The following is a 23,687-nucleotide window of genomic DNA, read 5'->3' on the forward strand; positions in this document are numbered from 1 at the left end:
TATTTTGTATTCATTTTATTTGTATATGTCAAAATACATTTTTTTTTTCCAAAATAGTGGGTTTTGCAACTAGTTTCATGCAGATACAAGGTCTGCTCAGTACTACCAATAAAATCAATATAGCACAGTAGCCATTCATTTTTTAGATATAAAGAATAAATAACCTAAATATAAAACACTAAAATATTAGAAACACGTATTTAATCATTCACAGGCACCCAAACTTTACCAAATATAATCCAGAATATGCCTAACTGTCTTGTAACAGAACTCAATATGTTGCAGCCATTCAATTCTTTATTTTATGTTAGCGTAAGACAATGGAAGTCCCTATGGTTCAGACCCACCTCTCATACAGATCAATTACAATAAGATATCTCAAACTATCCGTGTACCTTTAAAATCAAAAATCCTGAGCTTGGTAGTAAGAGCATAACCTTACATCTTCAAAAAACCAATCAACAGAGAGAGGACATCATGTCTTCCTTACCAAAACATATCCCACCCCTGTAAAGCTAACCCTCCCCCCCCCACCCCAAGGAGGCAGTAGAACACAATGACCTTTTTTAAATGAAGGGGTACAAATTCACATTTAATATAGTATACAATATAATCAATAATACAATAGCTACTACAAGCTTTACAATGTACAATTTGTTTTAATGGCTGATCTTTTCAGTGGTTTTAGGCAATAAACTATGTGCCAATAGGATGTCATATTTTGAATGGTTTAGTGAAAATATAAAAGCTGTTTCTAACAAAAACGATCTTCACTTAAGTACTTTTTTGTTTTTAAAGGCCACTGAAATGTATAAAATGGTCTGACATGGTGTTATCAAATTGGATGCCTTCTCACAGGGCAACAACAGTGCATATAAACATTATTGTGAGTGTAATGGGTTATGCTTTTCAAATGATTTAGTACATTACTTTGGCTAGCACAACAGTTTTGGACAGCACTCAGATAAATACAGGTATGTGAAATGTAGTGAAGCAGTTATATTTATGCATTTTTTTATTATGGTGAACACTATCAAATGAAAAAAAAATGGGACAAAAAGATAATAAAGTTTTTATATAGTTTAGACCTTTTGTAAAGATAGGGCTCCATACAATGTACAATGTCTAAATTCTTTATACCATAAAAATTAACGAACTTTGTTAAACACACTATTCTGGATAGCCTAATTTGCATTAACAGACATTTGCAATAGGGAAATATATTCAAGCATGCCACGTGGTGGTCTGAAAAATCAAACCAGTACACATCTATATATACAGCATCACTCAGTACCTGCTCAAATGAATGTGACGATTACAGGATCTAACGTCTTTCACTACAAACTTCTTTTTTTTTCTTTTTTTTTTTTTTTATTTTAAAGTGACCAATAAAGGCAGAAAACAGGACTCTTAAAATATTTCTAGTTTCAACTGACTTTTAAAGCATTTTGTATAGGAAATAAATGCATATTGCACAAACAGTGAAAGCAAATGTTCCACCAAACATCTCTGTTCCAGGTGGTTGGACAATACAACTCTAGTTAGCTACACAAATTATGTAATTTAAAAGGGTGTGTGGTCTCTGCAAATGGTAAAGCTGTGAAAACACTGTACAAGAAAATCTGGTACATGAAAAATTAGAAGGGAAAAAAAATTCCAAACTTATATCTTAAAGAAAAATTGAGTATAGGAAAAAATGGGAATTGTGGCACAACAAAAACATTATTGAGTAACTGTCGTCTGTGAGAGCTGAAAGCTTTTGTTGATGTAAAAGTGTTTATGTACAACTAAGGCTTACTGGTTAAATATCTGAGGCGTATCTGGCCTTGAATACTTTCCTTATTATGCTGTGGCTGTAAACAAGATTTCTCAGTCATTTTATCTTCTCAGCAGCTGCATTTTAACAGAAACAATGATCTTGATACAAAAAAACACACAGGTAAGAGGGTGTTTGGCAGGATATCTGAAAATGACAGTCTCCGAAGGATCTTCCCACACTTCCAGTGACTGCCACACCATGGTCCACTGGAGTTACTAGTGATGTGCAATACCATTACTTGCTGCTGTAGTAAACCCTTTATTTGGAAAGTTTGCTTATAACTCTGATCAAGGCCCCATTTTCATCTTTTAGCCTCTGGTTGTCTGCCTTCAGGTCTGGTAGCATCTATGAAAAATGAAACATGATGGTTATTTGCTGTTACAACCCCAAGTAGAAGCAGCAAGACTAGACAAGGACTGTGAGTAAAAAATCTTTATTCAGCTTAAATATCTTGGCAGTTTTCACACTCCATATCAGCAGCTCAGAAAAATCTCCCCTTTTAGCATGATACATGTAAGGGTTAGAGATTTCATTTGCTTGGACTAGATGCACTAAAACTCAGTGGTGCAGATGACCAGCCTCTGACAAAAGCATTAATAGTAGCATGAGGAAAGTAATGAAATACTTCAAATTCCAGGGGGGAGGAAGGGGGGCAGGGGGAAATTAACTACCAACAATTTAAAGAGGCTTGTCTATACTGCACTTGCAGAGTTTCAAAAAAACATGCTGTGGCTAAGCATCTCTACCACTGTGCTCTTGGATGATTTCATCCTGATCAGATACAGTGTGATTCAGCTTGTTAGCTCATAGCATTAATCCTCCAACCACTTCCAAAGTCATGTTGAAGCACACATCCTGTAATTTGAGATCATGTCCCTGAATAGCATAGTTCACACAAGATCAGATCACTGAAAGAGATCACAGCAACACCAGGCTACACATTCAGGCAGACAGGTTAGGGAACAGCAAGTTACGGCTGCCAAAGGAGATGGGTGACACACGAGCACAAAAGCTGCAAGGCAGAAGCCAAATGAGGTGAGAGTTGGACTGGATCAGATAGGAAAGAAGGACAAGTCAGGGCACACAGAGGTTGGTACTGGGAGAATTCAGCTTGCCAGAGAAACCAGAAATTATCTCAGCAGTTCTCTGTATCTACAGTCACACACTGATAACAAACCATCTATCACACTCACTGCTAAATTACACCTATGGATTCTAGCAGGGGTTTTACACAGGAGGTAACAGCCTATTCCTGCATAGTGGTTACTCAGTAACCTCAAGTGTATGCAGGATGTCTAAGTTCAGCTACCAACCTATGAAAAACCTGTTATCCTAATCTTCATTATTTTCTTGGGACTAATTTATTTTCATTTTATTCAAGCAAAATTATACTTTCAATCCCATTATATTCAGAACATTATAATGCAATATAAAGAACTGTGAAGTTTAAAAACGCAGGGTTAATTAACTGTGCACTAAAGACTTCATTTCTACATCTCCTTCTGTCCACACTCACTTCACTGAACTGCAGACCCTTTCACAGTGAAACAGGATGGTGAACTGAAAATGACTGCAGTTGTAGATCTCTAGTTTATTTCCCTGCAAATACCAAAGCATGTGAAATGAAGTTGACAGGAGACCATAAGAAGAAAGAAGGTGGTCTCTACCATTAGAGTAGGCAAAAATCATTCTGCTACCCTTGATTCCAGCTCTGTTTTATGGTGGAGCCTAGGGGAAGCCACCTAAGTTGAGCTCTTTAGAGTCACAGGGAAGCCTCCATTATAGTCAAGTGAGAGCTGCGCTCTGAACAAAAGGAGCTGTAAAATGCTGATTACTTTCAAAAACCATGCCAATATGTTTGAAATTGGGCAACATGAGTGATCTTTGGGCAATTTTCAAGCATTATTGCTTAAATCTAAGCTGCAAAAAAAACCCTACTGTTGTCCAGGATAGGGATCCTATCCAGATAATATGCAAGTGTCTGCAAACAATGGAACATCCATTTGTTCAGGCAAACCAACCACAATCTGTTCTTCCTCCCTTGCGTTCTGCTACAGATCTCATACCAAAGGTACTACAACAACCCTCATCTAGCCATGCACAGGGAAATCAAGGGAGTCTGGTTTTGTACTGGTTAAATAGGCATTGTGAGAATTAGTGCTGTGTGTGCATTTCAATGAAACCTCAAAGTAAATCCAGGAATGTCACAGGCCTTTTTCAACTTACTGAGTAGGGAGGGAGCTGCAGCCCATAATGGTTAATTACATAGAGACAGACCCACAGAGAGGCAGATTTTCTGGTGAACTACTTTAACAAAATCCACTGTTCAAAATTAGAGCTTTAACATAATCCAGTACCATTATATATCTGCAAATCTCTGTAGGTAGATTTTAAGCCTGATCCAATTAATAGGTAGAACAGGTCTTAAGGAAATATTTTCTCTTTTGTTGTGAGTCTGCTAGGAGAATAGGGGAAGACTGATAGGAGACAAAAGGGTTATATGACAAGATAAATTGGCATTGAGTTGCACTAGGAGAGGTTTATATTGCATAGTAGGAAAAATTTCTTCACCAACATGGTTGTCAAGACTGCCCAGGGAAGTGGAGGAGTCACTATCCCTGAAAGTATTTCAAAGATGTGTAGAAGCAGCACACAGGGACATGGTTTAGGAGTGGTTGTGCTGGGGTACTGGTGGGACTTGATGACCTTAGAGGTCTTTTCCCATCTAAATAATTCTACCGTTCTGTGAATAGCAGGAGATTCATCAGGAAGAGTAAGCACAAGTCACCTTAAATACTTACACTTCTGATCTATACTAATCCCCACATACTTTAAACAATTCTCTTGGAGCAGTGCATTTCCATGGGTACTCAAACTTCTTGTGAGGTGACACCATACACTTTTAATGTCCAGAGGGAGGGAAAAAACGCCTTTGCAGTGAACTCAGTTAAAACTACCGTAACATACTGCATTTTGAATTCCAATTTGCTTCTCACTAAAATAGCAAAGCATCTTCCTATGATGAGATTCTGGTGTAACATTAAAAATGCACTGTTTTGTCTGTCTGTATCATGACTAGCTAGTAACTTTGCATTCAGCAGATAATGATTCAATAATCATCTGATGTATGTGGAGCCATCTCATATCAGTACAATAATAATCATGTCTGTGTTTGCTGGAGGATTTACCAGTTCGTACATGCAAAACCACTTGATTAATGAAGATTAAAAAACCTCATGAACTGCTGAAGTACCTGTTCAGATTACTCAAGCACACTGCTATTGTTAACCTACCATCATACTGTCAAGGCTCCCTGCTGTGTTTCCATTGCTTCTCTTTTGCTGGTCAGGCTACTCAAACTCCACAACGCCCTGCCATTGAAAACTCCTGCTATGGAGAGGAATACTGAATGGTTTTCTGTGGTTAATACCCCAAATGGCTTACCATGGTTAAAGGAATACCAGTGCTAGCAAAAAAAAAAAAAAAAAAAAGGAAAAAAAAAAAAAAGAAAAGAAAAAAAAAGAAAAGAAAAAAAAAGACAGTATGGATGTGTAGCTGTGGACAGCAGTCATTAGATTAGCTCAGCTGTGTTGAAAAACCACATTGTTTGCTGAGGCTGATGTAAGATGACTGCCCTAAAGGGACAGCTCTCCCTCCTCATGCAGCAGTGTCCTCCTGCTGCTTTCTGCACAGTTAATTTAGTGACCCATCAATACTGGGGTGAGATTGTACTATCATGAATAAAGGGATTTGTTTTCAGCCAGGTCAGTGAGCTGACTTCACTTGCTCTGTAAGGGTTAACACCAGGGAGCATTGAGGAATGCAGGGCCTGGATCAGGAACACCACATCCTAATGTTAGTCCAATTCCAGAAAGGCACCAAGAAAAGGATAAACCTCTTCATTTCAGGCCTCTTAGTGGGGAAAACCCAAGATCACATTCTGAGCAGAATGTACACTCACCACTGTTCCTTTCTAAGTGGGAAGGGGGGTGGATGAAAGGAAGCAGTTTAGCAAGAGTCACTGTGCCAGAAGGCTGGTTTATTTTTTTCACATCTTAAAAGGTCACTGTAACCTCCAGCTTACACACTTGTTATATTCAAGAGGAAGAAAGGCATATAGATTTAGTGTAGCATGAAACCACATTCTGATCTTCATGTAAATTTTGAACCTTCCACAAGTTTCTGAAACAGCCCTGCAATAACACTAAGAACTACAGACTGGCATTGTTTTCCAAGATGAAACTCAAAGCAGTTCATACTTTTATCAGAAGGGGTCTGAACCAATCTGACACACTAGGCAGGGGTTTTTTTGTGTCTGTGATTTTACAGTCCATGCATTGTAAGACTCTCATCCACACTGGGATGCCTATATACATAGCAATACAAATTAATAATCTTAACTCTGCACTAGAACTGGATGTTTTAAGTTGTCTAGGTAAAAATAAGGATTGGCAAGACCCAAATGGGAAGTTAACACATGAAAACAGTAATCAGCTTGAAATCTCAATACATTTCTGAAAAACCAATCCTTTGGTTCCCTCTGAAACACTGAAACACACAAATAAAAGAAAAATGGTTGCTAATGCAACTGTTCAGAAATGCACCGTACTGAAGCCAGTTCTCAAACACTCTTTTGTTAAGACGAAACTTTTATCAGCTCTATGCATTTAAACCAAACTGCAATAAGAAAGCTCAAATCTTAATTTCAATTTGTTAGAAAACTAGAGGCAAATCCATTTGAGCATTTACACAAACATCAAAACAAGAGACTGCCTTTAGTATATCCTCATGCAAATCCAAATCCTTTCAGTTGTTGCCAAGATTTTAACATGTCAAAGATCTCCTGGATCCTTGCCAATTTATCTTCAAGAACAAGGTTCAGTGCTAGCAGAGGCAATACCACACCACACCAGCACAACTGCTTGTACACTGGGCACCATGCTTTAGCTTTAGCCACACCTCCAGAACCAGCAGCACTGAGTCAGTTTCTGACACACAAGTGTTAATAGTCAAATTCTGCCCAAGCACAAACTGAATGTCAACACCTGCCTGGCTAAACAAAGGAGAAGGAAGAAATTACAAGTCCACAGAGCGCAGTTGCCTACAGGACCCTGACAACTTGGCAAGCACTCGGGTCAAGGCCCTATTCTCAATCACCAGCCGCTCATTTATGTGTTTCAAAGATTGAATCTGCTTTATTTGTTGCAGGTTCTGCAGGAATCAAAGAAATAGGAGTGAAAATGAGAAAAAAAACCCCCACATGTATATTCGATGAGCAGAATTGAAAAAGAACTTAGACAGACCTGTTTAAAGCAAATAAGCTGCTGTGAAAGGAAAGTATCAAACAAGTGGCACATTCTTGAAAAGCAATCTAAGTACCAGCAGTGATTAGTCACAGCTTTCCAAAACAGTTCAGGATGCATTAACAATGAAAGCTATTCCTGGAATTCTTCACTTAACATCCTAATTGCACAAACTGAATCTCCTATTCAAAACCCTCTGCATAATGATACATTTAAGATATACTTTTTAACAACTGTGCAACAAACTATGGGAAGAATATTTAATCTTTAATTCAAAATTTTCACTTATTGCTTATTGAAAGCAAACTTTTCGAAAAAGAAATATATTTGTATACTCTATTTTTATCAGAAGCCCAGCTTTCCCTAGAAACTCACATCCTGTCTTCTACTCTTACGCAGACAATTATTTTCCACTACCATAGTTTGTTTTAGCTGTATTTTACTTCGGAAGACCCCTCAAGAAATCACAGACCTTGTGTCCTCCCTTACAGCAAACTATCTTGGTCTGAATCCAAGGGAGCCAGAGGCATCACAGTTGCTCTTCTGCCTGCCAGCTTCAATTACTTCAACAGAACTTGGTGCATGTATTTTAATGAGAAGTATTTGGAAGTTAATGCCATTTCCAGGCACCAGAGGGAGCTCAAAAGGAAACTTCTTATTAATTAGTGACAAGTATCAAATGTCGAAATAATGGTGCTTTCACGTTCCACTTAAACTCTATGAGTTTGGTTGGCGATGTCCAATGTTTATATGAAAGGACATAATAGGAAATAAACACACCTGAATTCTCACCCTTAATCATATCAGAGGGTTTGACATTGATAAGGACTGGTTAAAAAACCCAAACAAAACAGAAATGAAATTTATTTTAAAGAGAATATTGCTTCTGAGATTCACTTTATACATAGCTGAAAAAAGCAGAAGTCAATATGGTGTTACTCATTTGTCAACAGCTCAAATCTACCTACTGCATTTTGTTAACTAAAACCTGATTCACACCATACAAACAGAAGTTTTGATATTGTAACATGCCATCTAATTAATAAAGAACATGAGATAAAGACTGAAACAACATTTAATGCTTAAATATCTATACAATTATATGCTACCACTATTTAATAATAATGGATTTTACTGACAGCAATTAGTAAATAAAACTTAGGAGTATCACATCAAAATCGCAGACTGCAATTCCATCTTGATTAGCTCAAGATGAGTGTCACTCTAACCACCTCTGAATGTTTCTTGTTTAGACTTGTTATAAACTCCTAGAACTCAGTCCCATCTTTGCAGTCGTACACGTACAGCTGCTTATGCTACAAGCTGTGTGACAGGAGTGATTCTGACATGCAGCTGTAACTTAGTTGTTTTCTAGTGAAAACATAGAGACCAGTCATACTGCCAGACTACACGTCTCACTGACATAGTTAACACACTTTGGTATTAATAGTGTACTAATTTACTTACTTTCAGTTCCTCTTCCATTTCAGATATCCTTCTTTCTAGTGCTCTTCTTTCCTAAATCAAAAGATGTGTGTTAATGCTGAACAACACAATGTTTTAAAAATTACAGCTTGTAAATACTGTGGTAACAGTGAAATACTTCAAGTTTCAAAGATCATACAACCAAAAGCACAGTGTGGACAGAAAACTTGTGATGGCAGTGATATATAGAAATTTGGTCAATATGGAATTTTAATATCCAAAGAGGAAGAGATATAGAAATTCATATCAAGTCCTACAAAACATACCCCTTCCTTTTCACTAATTTAGAAAGGTTTTAAGTACAACTTGTTTGGATTTATTTTTCATGAGCTAGGCTTTTGTAAGACCTTAATATCCAAGAAATGCAGAAAATTATTAGAAACAAACAAGAATATTAAAAGAAACAAGCACAAAAGCATAAGCTTTCACAGACAAAGGCAGCTGAAACATCTGTCTCAGCTCAGTGGGATCTGTCCACACTCTGAACTGCAACCTAGTGTTGCTACAACTGACATTATAGGACTTAGTTCAGTACCAAAGAAATCGAGTTACGTGACATTAGCTGCTTCTTGAGAAAATGTTTCCTGAGTATTTTCTGCATTTCTCGTACAGTTTAATTTTCCTTTTATTTCCCTTTTTACCTGAGAAGCAGGAGAAATTATCCTTTGTATATGAACTTGATTGCATCGAGTATATAACCAAGCCAGCTTATGGAAAGTTAGCTTAGGGTTTTCTATACTACACTGCAGTCTGCAGTGCACATACATTTTTATTTTGTTTAAACCTATTTTTCAACACATCTGACAGATGAGCAGCTAATGCAATAGACTCTGGGGTTTATAGCTTGATTGCTTGCTTTCCTGTGTCAGATGATGCAGTGTATCTCATTTAAAAGCAGCTGCAGTTATCAGTACTCTACATTCAGATTTTTTTCCAGAGGGTGAGAGGCAGAAGCAACAGATTATTGCAAAGTGGACATATGCATCTGCATACAATGGTGTTATGCAAACAGCAAGCAGCATTGACTGAGGTGTGTAAAACTTTGGTTAGATCATACCGCCCAGTAGATACTGACTCTTGCCGGACACCTTTCAGATATAAATCATTTGAATTTAGTTTAACCACAGTGCAGTTACACCCCAACATTTTCCCATTATAGCAAACAACTTTAATTTTTATCAAAGTAATAAATATATTACTGCAGTTGTTACTACTTAATGTACTTAACTCCTTCAAATTAAGATTTTTTTATAATGACAATTATACAATTACCAGCGAGTTAATGGATGTAAGTAACTAACAAAAATCCCACACTGTCTTACAGTACTTAGAATTTTATCTGTTACCTACTAGTTTTACAGAATAATGTATATTATGTGTTCCTATATTAAGCAATAGTCAACAATTTTTTCAATTACCAAGAGATGAATGATCAAATAAATCTCAAAATTTCAGGTGTCTAGAAATTTATAATCCTTTTGAAGCATTTGCTTAACCAGCATGTTGAGCTTGTCTCTTAGCAATAAACACCAATTCAGTAAAATCTTTAATTTATAATTCACATGATACAAAAGAAACAAATAGACTGGTCCAGATAGAATAAAAAAACCTGTTTTGTAAAACCTGTTTTGTTCCTCTTAGATTAGGCTATGTTCCTCTTTCTCTTGAACTGCTTACTCTTTTAGGAACTGGCTTGAGGGATGCCAATGAAATAATGCATTGCAGTGTCAGTGAGAAGATTTGCCAGTGGTATTTGATGGACTCAAAGAAAGTATTTGAGATCTATGAGGCCTGAATTTTATGATATACTTCCTCAACTCTGTAAGGTATGCCAAGGAACATTTTTAACTCACAAAAAAAAGAAAAAAAATAGATGCTAATTTCTCATCTTATAAAATACAATAGTTCATTTGTATTTATCAAGGCAACTTGGAGCCACATGATTATGCAGTGAGACTGAGGTACACACTATACACATATGAAAAACTGACCCCCCCCCAGTGCTACACAATTTTTAAGAATTAAAATCAGATGTATATGCCAACCTATACTTGTATATTCAATAATACAAAGAAATACACCTCTCCACAATTCAAATTCCCAGCTGAAGAATTCTAAATTTGGGAAAAATTTGTTTAAAGGTACCTACAGTTTTTTGAATTCTAATCCAGATTGAAACCTGTAAGTTTAAGTTTTGGTTTTAAGTTTTATTATCACGTCATACAAAATTCTGCAAAGGGCTGTTAGCTTATATGGAAGAGTGTCAGGTTGTTAATGAAACTCTTATTTTTGACCATGTATTGCTAGGACCTTGCATGTGTGCTCTGATCTGTATCTCCATTCCAATGGAAATGGCCCCTTTCTGGTAAACAGTTTTCAAATGACCCATTTTCACAATGCATCACCAAGTCACACCATGGAAACCCACTTCCGAAGGGTGAATTTAAATAAAATTAAAAGCCAGTATTTTCTGAATTTCACTACTGTGCAAATCTAGGCTTAATATATATTCTCATTTTCTTCACTGAAAAGGCAGGTTTCAGCTTGAAAACGGCATAGTCTGAAGTTGCCTCCAGCTCTTTCTCTGTCTGCTTTTTGTTTCTTACTATTTTTCCTCACTACTTTACTTGGGCCCTCTCTTCTTCATTACGTGATTTATACAAAAATCTTCACTTTTATATTTTGTTTTAGTTAAGTCATGTTCTTGGAAAATTATACTGAGAAAAGCTCTACAATTTCTTTTAATTTCTGCATTTTTATTGTTACACTACACATTAAAAAGGTGTCTTGAAAATGATTTTGAAATGCTGAATTTGATAAGCTGATTTCTAGAGATCAGCTGTTGATGACTAGCAGCTGAGAATCCTGCTGCAGTCACATTCAAAGTGAAACTTCAGATTTAAACAACACAGAAAACACAAACATAAATATATTCCTCATTTAAATCCTGTCTGAAAAGAAGTGTGTAATTATAAACAAGATTCAGATGTAAATCCTGTTTCAGCCATACAGCACCTAAGTTACATACATACATCACTAAGTTAATTATTTTGTCCACTAGCTTTAATATTAATACATTTAGGGGAAAAATAACCAAACCATTTCTGAAAGACATTTTGCTGTTGGACTGAATGTCTTAAAAAAAATAGTGCAAGAATTTCTAAAAAAGCCAGTTGTTTTAATGCAATGGCCTCTTTTAGGAGAAAGCTGTAATTTAAAGCTAAATAATGTCTATCTACGCAGTACTCCATGCATTGCCTATGAACCCACACAGTAATGGATAGAGCTACCACTATTAAATAATTAAATGTACACTTGTGTGGCCATGCTAGCAAGAAAAAACCAATTATCTGCTGCTGAAACCTTTCTACTGATGGTATCACTGCCCATACTAGGATGCCAAAAAATTAAAAAGAGAAGTAGGTGCTAAATGGCAGCAATTAACTCAGAGACTATTGAAATAAAGATAATGACATTTCAGGAAGTGCCTGAGACTATTTCTACATCTCCATGTGCTCCTGTAAAATCTGTTTGTTTATATACTGGACAGTTTTGTATAACTAAAACTTGATTTTGAAACCTAAAATACTGGAAAATCAACATAAAAGGCAAATGAATATGAAATTTACCAGGGATAAATAAATGTTTACCACATCACTTCTTACTGCCAAAGTCTATTTTTTTTTTCTAGTTTGTCTCTAATGTGTCACTCCAGGATCAAGGGAGAAGAAAAGAACACATGGTGTTTAGAGTCATGAAGGAAGCCAAGACCACCACAAAATCAATGTATTTTGCTTTACATTGCTGTGAAACTAAACCTTAACACGGTTGGATTTTAAATTAGCATGAAACTACAGCCTAAAATTATCATGTGTCCAACTTCTGAAATAATTCCTGTAGTCTATCTCACATATGAATTTACTGCATGACTTCTTTCCTATTCAATTGAGGTTTGTCTCTGACCCTGATGCCCCTCTTCCTGCACTGCTTACTCATTCTTCCACTTTCTCCTACCCTACCCTATTACAATATTCCTCTGGAATAAGTTACACTGCAAGAAAAGAGGCAGATAAAGATAATTTTATATCATTAGCAGGTTTAAGGTCTCATGTCTGTGAGGCAGAAACAGTTCTCTCATTACCAACAATAATTGGTGCCTCTGGAAGGCTCTGAGGAAATTAGCTGCTCTGAATCTTGGAAATGTGTTAGAAGATGAGACACAATGAATCTGCTTAACCCTATGGAATGCCAACAATTTTTTGGATGAGCTGGAACAAGTGGCAGATCCCTGGAGGGCAGCAGAGTTAAGAAACTGGTTATCACAAACGAACAGGCAAACTAAAGGCAATTCTTAAGAGTATTCCCATCTCACATTCATTGCCATTTTGAAACCTAAAATCCCCAAATCTTCTAAAAAATGCAAGCTATAGGAATGACTTCTGTTCCTACTAAAATATATCCAAACCAGGGGTTGCAAAACAAACTAAAACAAAGCTTGAATTGGAGTATTTAAAAGTTCTTTGGCAAAAACTCACCCTTTTCTCCATTTCCAAGAGTGATCTGTCAGCAAATCTTTCTTGTCTCTGAAACACAAAATTGATGAAGACATTGGCATGTGCTTTGAAACAACACAGAACTGAGGAAAAAACAATTAGACATTTTAGTATCTGTCTGAAGTATGTAATCAAAAATATTTTAAAGTATGTTCAGGGAAGTAACACCAAAATAAAGAATAAGCTGGATTTCCCATGCACTTCTTCTTTGGCCATACCTGTAATTTAATCATTGCACAGCCTTTGGCTAACAGGAGTAACACAGTATTTCTATCTAAAAGTGTTACAAAACAGGCATCTTTTATATGTTCTTCACCAACATTTGCAGGGTACACATGAAAGACAATTAAGTACACGTAAATTGTTGTAAATATGATCCGACAATATGAAATACTCTACAGCAAGAGTAGACAAACCTAACTCCAGCATATGTGTCTTGTGTAAGTGTATGCAGCGCAGTTATCTGACAACAGTTACTGGTAACAGGAATGCATTATTTGCTCTTCATTTCCAAGATAAAGCTATCTAACCAGCCAGGAAGAACTGGCAGGTTATGCCAACTTGCCAGCAGGTTTATGAATTAATCAATCAACCCTGATTGTCAGTTTGAATATAAGCTTAACAGTGTAGAAAGTGTTTACTCCTACCCTGCAAAAAAGTTACATGCAGATACATGTATGGCAAGAACCACTACTACTTAAGTAGGCAAGAAGCAGTCTCACACATTTTGTTCACAGCAGAAGACCAGAATCCTGCACTCTTTTCTCTTTAGAAAGGGAGAATACTCTTCTCCATTCCCATCTCTGGATAAAAAACAAAGCTGATGCCTAGTAAAGTGCAGCCCATAGCCTGGGGTGGTTCTGGTTTACTATCTACACGGTTGGTTACGTACATGCCTTTTTGTTTTATACAAACCTGAGTGGTCTTCTCCAACTGTAGCTTAAGATCTGTAAGTTCCATGTTGGTGTCATGTAACTGTGCTTTCAGTTTTTCATTTTCAGCTAGAATCTGTTCATAAAGCTAAGAGAAAATATTTGTTAAAAAATATCAGATGATAGTGAGATTAGCCAAAAAACTTCAAAAGTATGACTGAACCACATGTAAAATTAACAAATACATTAACAGTCCAAGAAGTAAAGATATTTAAAATTAGCAAGCAGGGTAAGGAACTGTTACGAATTATTTCTAGAAACAAGCACACAACTTACATATAATTAAGCCACCTTTTTTCTTCAGACTTCACAGATTACCCCACCACAGTAAACTTTTCAACAAACTCCTCCTCTACTTTAAAACAAGATCTAAACGTATTTTTACCTTATATGTATGTAAGCTGCCACACATATAATAAATGGCTTCACATATGCATACATCAGTTTTAATGACACTTTTCTTATGATACAGTAAAAAAAAAAAAAAGTATCTTGGCTCCTCTGGATTTCTCCCTTGCCTTGAAAAGTACAAAAGCCAGAAGCTGTTTCATAATGTGCATTTTTCCCCAGTGTAGTGGTTGCTGTGCTTCTCCATCCAGCTAAGTTACTTTAAGCAGCATTTCTGATGCCATGTGAGACTACTTTCACACAATTTAAGAAAAGCAGTAATGAAGTTCTATTTTTGTACCAAACTTATTGGATCAGATACCTTCTTAAAATCAGGGCTATCATCTTTTTCTAGTCTACTGCAGTATGGTTTTCGATCTTCAAGATAACTCTGTGACCCTGCTCGCCCCTGTGCTGAATCGTAACGATCACCTGCAGACATGCTGAGCGATCCCGAATCGTATCTGGAAAAGAAAAGTCCTGGTTTTTCTTTGTCTTTGCAGCCAAACTGAGACCCCCTGACCGTATCAAATTTTGAGTTTGCTGCTAGCCAGCTGAAAACAACCAAAAGCAATTATGTATTTTCGTTAGACTAAAATTTGATTTTCGTCTTCTAATTTGATGCAAATTTCTTTTTTACATTCTCCAGTACTTCAAGATTCTGAGTGAAAATGTTTTCAAATTGCTCAGTCTGCAGAGTAATGCATGCAGAGAAATATTTTAAATGTATTTAAATTATTTAATGCAAGCAAATATTCACATGTCTGAAAATACTTTAAAACTAGCTTAGCTTAATTCTTCCTTATTTGTAAAGAACATATATATTTTTTTAAAGTGTATTAGTTTAATTGAAGTGTTTTAGAAAACACTAGATGAATGGCCTAGTTGAATTTTAAGTTTTATTACAGAAACCAGGATTTCAAAACTATTTGCTGTGAATCCTAGTATTTCAACAGAGGCAGCTGATGAAACAAATCTTTAGTAGCCTTTATCTTAGTAACTCAATAACAACCAGTATTAATAAAGTTATGAGTAATTTCACACTGTTCACTCTTCACTAATCATGTGTTAGAGCAGTTTTATTTAACAGATTTTCACCAGTCAGAACATAATAAAATTCAGGAATTAAAGCTAATGGTCCAAAAAGAAATCTTTTTCTTTTTTTACAATTATCAATATTTCAACATTTACTTTTTAACAAATCTTAAGAAAAGATTTTTTCAGACGCTGCATTTTTCTTGAGGTTATATCGAAAATTTTCAGTAGAATATTCTAAAAGAGAGTCAACAAGAACTTCTCGTCTTCTTTGCAAAAGCTGGGTCCATGCTGAAAAATCTGTAGGGCACTACTGTGTCCACTATGTTCTATGAAATGCCCAGCCTGTCTTCAGTGCACTACAAATACAGAGTTCAACATATTCCCCAGAGTGGAGTATTCCACCCACACATGGCAGGACTGCAGCTTTACAATCATACTTCATGGGGAACATAAGCATCATCACAGCCTTTTAAAGCTCAGTCCAAATACGGGACTTAAGCGGAATTTGTACACAAAGAACTTAAAATGACAACCAGACAGCATAACAATTCTAATTAATTTCTTTAAATTACACATACCTTGAAAGGCTCTCACTCTGAGGTGGGGAGAGGTCAAAAGAGAAAAAGAATGAATTGGTCAATAATTTAATTAAAATATATAACAATCTGTGAACAAATACAGCTAAACAGTTATGTCAAGTGCACACGATATCCACCAGTATGTATTATCTGAACTGTGTCAAGCTTCAATTTTGTTATGTCCAGAAAAGAAAAGAAAGATGTGTTAGAATGCACTTGACAAAGTATGATTTACAAAGACATTAACATAACACTCTAGAAGTCTGGAGTGCCCTAAACATTGGAGTTATTTCAGCAGTTGGTACATTCTGGGTTTGCTTCCCTGTTATCAAAGGCATCAGAGCAGTGTTCCTCGAATTCACTGTTCCTTCCTTCTCTTCTTTAACATTGGCTATGATGTTTTGAACATAATGACTTCAGCTCAAAACATCACTGTTTCAACATAGCGTGACTGGAAACAAGTTACTACACCAACAACATAAGGAACTGCTTATTAGACTTAATTTAAATGACAGTAAATTTTTTCTCTGTGGATTCACCTGGAATGAATGAATGAAAGTAAGATAAAAAATTACGCTCTCTTTAGTATAGTGACAAGCAAAACTTAATTAGAAGTGATGACTTAAGAGTGAGGGAGTGCTCTCCAAGCATTACATCAGTCATACAAACCTTTTTCCCCTCTGGGTGGTCAATACAGATTCACAATTTCTTCCAATTATTATTCCAATCTTGAGTGAAGACATTTCAGTCAAGAAACTCTACTGATGTATCACCCCCTGGACATCCTCCAATGTTATTCACCTAGCAGTGGCTGAAGCCTTCCCCATAGGTGGTTTTCTGGGGGGGTTGATGTGGCTTGCTTGGTTTACTTTTATAGAAGGAAACTGTGTATTTTTTCAATGTACATAGGTAAACAGCCACACTCTCCACAATACACTCAATTCCCCTTTGATACCTTAGCACAGAGGATATCAAAGGTACATGCTATAGCCTAACCACCCCTAATAAAATATCACTATTTTCTGTCAAGAGCATGAATAATGCTGTGAATTAAGAGATTTTGTAGAATATGCCTTTGTTAGTCCATAAAGTATAACCTAACCACAGTTGCAGTATCTATTCAAATTACTAGAGGTTTTTTGCAATGCATCATACTTAAAAATTAGCTTCACAGAAACACTTAATCTACCAAAGAAATCATCCAATTTCCTTATTTTTAAGTGGCTATCCTACAACTTAGTTCTAAGACTATTCTTCTAGCAGGAATACCAATTTCCTTTAAGTAACAACATGGCATTTTTTGTGCCACTTCAAAAAATTCTCTGCTCTTAATATTAAAAAGCCTAAACAAAATTAGACAATAACCTCAAACTGTCAGAAGTGCTTAGCAAAGTCTGACTTTTCTTTAATAGCTTTCCTTTAAGGACAGATGATCATCTAAGGAGTCAAGAGTCCTGAAGAACAAGAAAGCACAAACTGAAATCTTACAAGACAGTTCTTTCGGAAACTTCTGACATGAGTAAGATAATGATTTTTCTGATTCCTTAACATTTTCAGGCTAGAAATCATTCTTGTTATTCTCCTCTAATTTTCTCTGTAGCACACACCCAAAACACATCCATGACTTCTCTGGGCAACCTGTTCTGGTGTTTCACCATAAAATCATTTGTGTTGGAAAACACTTCCAAGATCACTGAGTCCAACCCTTGACTGAACACCACCATGGCAACTAAACCATGGCGCTGTCACATCCACTTGTTTCGTGAACGCTTCCGGTGACAGTGACTCCACAGCTTCTCACAGGCCAGCCTGTTCCAATGCTTCACTACCCTTTTCAGTGAGAAAATTCTTCATGTCCAGCCTGAGCCTCCCTGGCTCAGCTTGAGGCCATTTCCTTTTGTCCTGTCACTGATTGCCTGGGAGAAGAGACCAGTCCCCACCTGGCTAAAGCCTCCTTCCAGGGAGTTGGGGAGAGGTCTCTCTTGAGCCTCCTTTTCTCCAGGCTAAACAACCCCAGCTCCCTCAGACACTCCTCATAGGACTTGTGCTCCAGACCCTTCCCCAGCCTTGCTGCCCTTCTCTGGGCATTTTCCAGCACCTCCGTGTCTTTCCTGTAGTCATGGGCCCAGAACCTGACAAAGGACTCAAGGTGTGGCCTCACCAGTGCCAGTTACAAGAGAACAATCCCTGCCCTGCTCCTGCTGGCCACACTATTGCTGATCCAGGCCAGGATGCCATTGGCCTTCTTGGCCACCTGGGCACAGCTGGCTCATGTTTAGCCACTGTCACCAGCATCTCCAGCTATTTCCTCCCTTGGGCATTTTCCAGCCACTCTGTCCCCAGCCTGTGGCACTGCATGGGGTTGTTGTGACCCAAGTGTAGGACCCGGCACTTGGCCTTACTGACCCTCATCCAGCTGGCCTTGGCCCATCGATCCAGGCTGTGCAGATCCCTCTGCAGAGCCTTCCTGCCCTCCAGCAGATCAACACTCCTGCCAAACTTGGTGTTACCTGCAAACTGACTGAGGGTTGCCTAGATTCTCTCAGCCAGGTCATGGATGAAAGTATTGAACAGGACTGGCCCCAACGCTGAACCCTGGAGAATCCCACTCATGAGCAGGTGCCAGCTGGATGGAATTTTTTTCATCACCATTCTCTGGGCCTGGGCACATAGCAAAAAATGCACCTGTCCAAGAACTCTTCATCCGTCAATTCTACACTCTCCACCATTCCAGCCCAACACACAAACCCTTTTAATAATAATCATAATTTTGGGACTGATTTAGCACTATTTCACTGTAATGTTATTAATTCTATCAGAAGCATCACACAGCATGATCTACCAAAATTAATCTCTACAGAACAGAATATGAAGTAATTACAGATCTAAGGATAATGATATCTACTACTACGACGAAAGGAAACAGGACTATGCAGTTATGTTTATGTGGCACAGAAATAAAAAAATACAGCAAATCAAAATGACACAGAATGAGTCTCTTAACTAAAATATTTAACAGACGTGTAATGGAAGCTTTTACTAAAAGAAAGAAATACCACTTGAGTTTTATTCCTAAGTAAGGAACCTGATTCTGTAGTGTGTTACTCCATGGTTTAGGTCAAAAGAAATACATTCTTCTTACAGCCCAGCTTATGTATCTAATTCCCTTTTAACACTCTTCACCCCACTGTCAAACGCCATTCTGTTTTTAAGGACTTTTCCCATCAAGTCAAGCCTATTATACTGTTTTCCACTGACTTTTCATCAGGATCAATAATATTCACTTAGAATATCAGAAAACCATTTTGTTCAGTGAAGAAATTACATACACTGCGCTCCTTAACTTTCTGTGTTTCCTTAAATTAACTTCTCATATAATTTTTAAATTGTAATAGTGACAGCACTGGGTTTAATTTTCAAAGGTTTTAATTAGTGCATGTAACTAACTGGACGTAATTTATCTGAAAATAACAATGCAGGTGAAATAAAAGATTTTGCTGGGTAGAAACTGAATGCTTGCTCCAGTAACCTGCTGCATCATGTCCCTGACCTCTGTGTCAAAAATCTAATCTACATTTCCAGGACCTAACTCTACATAATCAGAATGGAAGACAAAATGGTTAGTTATGGCCACTATTGAGAGGTAAATCCAACTCTAACAAAAATTTTATAATCAAAATGTAGCTCTAAAAAAATAATGAACAAATTATCTTTCTTAAATTACCTGAGTTTCTTTCTTATTTGTTCCTTCTTCTGAATCAGACTGGTGATCCTGTTCATTTTCATCACTCTGGTGAAAAAGGTGGGAGAGGAAAAATAATTAAACTGTTGAAAGCTTAGCAACATTTTAATGCATTCTACACTTTGAATATGAAAATACAAGAGCAGCAGACTATTCCACAGAGAATACACAGGACATAGGAAGAAAATTCTGAAACAGGTGCATGTTTTTAGTACAAGAAGAAGATGAAACAATTTTGCATCTGACACATGAAAATCTGGCTTTTACATTACATATGGATCCCATGACAAAGAAAAGGGAAAAGGAATAGTCTGAAATATCAGCTATATTCTTCCTAATCTGACAGCAGCTCTTTAAGTTGCTACGTACATATATACCTGCAATGTACCAAATAAAGAGTCTCATTTTTACAGCTTTGGTATGCATGCAGTAGGTAACATTTGTTCAATAATTTATTTCTTTTCCTTAGATTATGATTAATTCCTGTTAAGTTATGGTTACTACAGTGTTCTAGAATTTTTGTTAGCAGTATTAACTGAAAAAACTGAATTTTGATTTTACTCCTGAAAGCATCAAAACAAAAAGAAAGAATATTTAAATTGAAAAGCATTTGTTCTAGAACAATTAGTTACATATTGTATTACTCTAAACAATTCTCTATTTTAGTAGAACACCATACACATTTTATTTTGCTACAAATGAAGTTTACTTACATCCTGAGTCCAAAATGAAACTCCTGTAGATCGTCTTTTTTCTCTTGGTCTCCGTCTTTCCCTTATAGACTTAGGCTGTGATTTATCTTCTTCCTTTTCTTCTTCTTTTTTGCCCCCTTCTGTTAATAACAACTTTCTCATTCACTGAATTATGACACAATCTAATTTTCTGAAATACTTCTTCTCAGTCTTTAAAATGCTCACAATAAATTCTTTTTACCTGAAATAAATTCGCTGAAGAGCTTACCACATACAGGGTTTGCTATAATATACACTCCCCCAAACACATAGCTCTAAAATACTGTAAATATTAATTTTATCTAAACAAAATGTCTTAATGTAACTGTAATACAATACAACTTGGACTTACAATTCAGTTTTCAAAACTGTCATGTAATTATTGAAACATCTGTATCAGCAGATGTATGAAAGTACAAAAAAAGAGAAGATAATTCTTTACCATTCTTCATCAAACAAGCTTTTTTTTTTGCACACATCAAGGATGCAATGTTAAAAAAAACCCAACTTTTAAAAGTTCTCCTTAGAGTCCTCCATTTCATCACAGTCCTCTCCATTTTTGCTCTAAGAATAAACTGGGACCTCCTAGATTAGATTATGGCTGTATAACAGATGTCCTTTTTCTTTAAAACAAACACAACTGCAATTCAAAATAGATGCAACAACTCAGGATTATGTTTGCTCTCCTATTCGTTAACAAGTAATTTGTGCAAAAAAAATTAAACAAACCTGCCCAAATCAAAGTTCTTTACTTATTATCATGCAGTCTGTTCAGCCTGATGTTCTTTTACTAAATAAAGAAACCACAGAATTGAGTTCAGATAGAACAATCACTAATCATTAATAACTACTGTCACTAGTCTTCAGAGGCAAACAAACACTTTAGAGTGAACCAAGAATTAAATAAGAAAGACAGGAAATACATTTGTGATGAGCATACACCTTTCCTAATTTAATAAACTAGGATTTTACCTCAGGGATTTCAGATGGTAGTGTATTTCTCCTCCGTAAGTTTTAACTTGAAAAAAAATAGAACCTGTGGTAGCTAATATTTACCAATGAAAATCTTTTCTATGGAACAATCATTAAAGAAATAAAACATCATTCCCGTCCTTCCATGTGGAAGGACTGAAACAAACCCCTAGTTATTTAGCAATTATTTAATCAAGTAAAATTCCTTCTTAATACCTGCAAGTATTTAGACCCTGCAATACAGTATTGAATTATAGTTGCTGTGTTAAAGCAGAAATTAAAGCATTCTGTGAATATTTATGGGAGTATATTTGAAATTTCTGTGACCCACAATGGAAAAAAACCAAATGGCTGCAAAAAACCACCAAATACAGAAAATCTTTTTTCCTCTCTGTACGGAAGTTTTGAAATTTCTTACAGAAGATTTGAGGAAGGTACATCCCCAGTGGTCTTATATATCTCATCCCATTTTGAAATACCTCTAGAACTGTAAGCTGCCCTTTGTCAACTAAACAAAAAACCCCTTCATAAACAGTACTCCTACCTCTCTCACTTTCCTTTGTTCCACTCCGAGAATAGGCAGAAGTTATACCTATAAGGCTGTTTGGTCTGTTTAGCTGACTTGAACTTGATAAAGAGCTAGTGGAGGTGGAGAGCGAAGAGGTGGACGATGAAGAAGTTGAAGTTGAAGTTGGTCTATAGCGATGATACGGCTATTCAACAGAAAAATGGCAGAATTAATTTACCAAGATTAACAAATACAAACCATGGGATATGAAAATATTTAACTCTATAAGTGATTCTTACAGTAGTACCAAAATTGAAATAATATTGTTGGAGTAAAGATTCATATAATTTCTCTACCTAAAGAGACTCATCATGAAAATACCTCTTCAACAGTTCGGGAATATCTTTGTCTATAATCATCATCTTTAGTTTCAGATTCTTTCTTTTCTTCTTGTTTTTCTTTGTCTTGCTTTTCTTTCTCCTCCTTTTCTTTTTCTTCATTTTCCTGTTCTCTGGTTCGTGTGGGACGACTTCTTCCTATAGTTTTTTCAGCTTCTTGAAGATCTGTCAGTGTTACGCCCTGTGAAAACAGCAGTCAGCAAACAGCATTTAAATATAACATTAACATTAATGTAGATGAACACATTACATAAATATTTTAAAGAAAACGTTCAACTTCAGAAAATTAAATCTATCTATTAAAAAAAAAAAAAAATTACCTATGTATTCTACCAATAAAGCTTTTCCTTTGAATCTTGGAACCAAACATAACATCTCTCTGATAGGTGGCAAGTATTTGTTGTAATGTGATCACATTACTGTCACAGACACTCCAGCAAGCCAATTTTTAGCTGAACTAGTAAATACAGATAGCATAGAAGATCCTATAGAAATAATTTAAGAATCCAACAGACACTTTGAATATGATCATAAGCATACTAAACATTTCTGAAAGAATCCTAAAACTGTAATAGTCCTATTTTCAGAAATGTTGATACTTTACAAATTAATTCCTCGCAACTGGATTTTTAGGTCATCACACTAAAAAGTCTCTTGTTATTTTTACCCTAAAAACTTTTTTTGAAATTAGCTCAGAAAGCAAACAGTTTTATGAAGACAGCTTTTCTCTACTATGCTTTTCAGCTGATTTATCTTAGTGACACATTGCTCAAAACACTTTGTAATCTACTCTTCAACTTTGCATCTTATCAGTTATTTAAGTGCTTTTAGTGTTGATAAAGTTTAATCCAGTAATTCCCGGTAGCTTCTTCAGTGTAAAGATTCAGCAATAGTTAGCCTGTAGTCTGACCATCATTCAGGGCTCTGAATTAGTATTATGAAGTAAAAATAACCCCCGAATGATGAAGTTGTTACAAGCCGCACAGATCTCTCATTAGGAAAGCTAACCAAAAGTATTTAAAGGGGTTTAAAGCTGCAGAGACTTGAAAGCAACATCAGTAAGCAATGTAGCTATGGACTCAGCCTAAAACCAGGTAACGACAACGGCTAGAGTATTTCTTTGTGCTGTTTTATTCAGGGACTATTTGCTGATTGTTCTCAGTTTGCTAGCAGACAGTGGTTGGTAGTTGCTCCACTGCCCAAAGAGCGTTCAAGTACCATTAGAGGACTCTGTTTTGCTA

At 36.3% G+C, this 23,687-nt stretch overlaps 1 protein-coding gene across 6 annotated transcripts in view; it reads right to left on the reverse strand.

The window, feature by feature from the left end:
* The window catches only part of PPP1R12A (protein phosphatase 1 regulatory subunit 12A), a 113,362-nt gene continuing 89,675 nt past the window's right edge, over nucleotides 1-23,687 (reverse strand). For 3 of the 6 annotated variants that reach the window (XM_066183303.1, XM_066183304.1, XM_066183300.1), the window contains 10 exons: nucleotides 22,430-22,627; nucleotides 22,085-22,253; nucleotides 20,551-20,669; nucleotides 19,820-19,885; nucleotides 16,096-16,112; nucleotides 14,802-14,943; nucleotides 14,076-14,180; nucleotides 13,143-13,190; nucleotides 8,590-8,640; nucleotides 1-2,164 (listed from right to left, as the gene is read on the reverse strand). In XM_066183303.1, the coding sequence (XP_066039400.1) occupies nucleotides 2,078-2,164; nucleotides 8,590-8,640; nucleotides 13,143-13,190; nucleotides 14,076-14,180; nucleotides 14,802-14,943; nucleotides 16,096-16,112; nucleotides 19,820-19,885; nucleotides 20,551-20,669; nucleotides 22,085-22,253; nucleotides 22,430-22,627 (1,002 nt within the window). In that variant the 3' untranslated portion in view covers nucleotides 1-2,077. Of the gene's footprint in view, nucleotides 2,165-8,589; nucleotides 8,641-9,664; nucleotides 9,696-13,142; nucleotides 13,191-14,075; nucleotides 14,181-14,801; nucleotides 14,944-16,095; nucleotides 16,113-19,819; nucleotides 19,886-20,550; nucleotides 20,670-22,084; nucleotides 22,254-22,429; nucleotides 22,628-23,687 lie in introns of all 6 variants that reach the window. The other 3 variants (XM_066183301.1, XM_066183305.1, XM_066183302.1) reach the window with 2 other exon arrangements.

This window comes from Chamaea fasciata, unplaced genomic scaffold, assembly GCF_029207755.1.
Source record: "Chamaea fasciata isolate MVZ Bird 193981 ecotype frontalis unplaced genomic scaffold, bChaFas1.0.hap1 SCAF_5, whole genome shotgun sequence".
Lineage (NCBI taxonomy): Eukaryota > Metazoa > Chordata > Aves > Passeriformes > Sylviidae > Chamaea > Chamaea fasciata.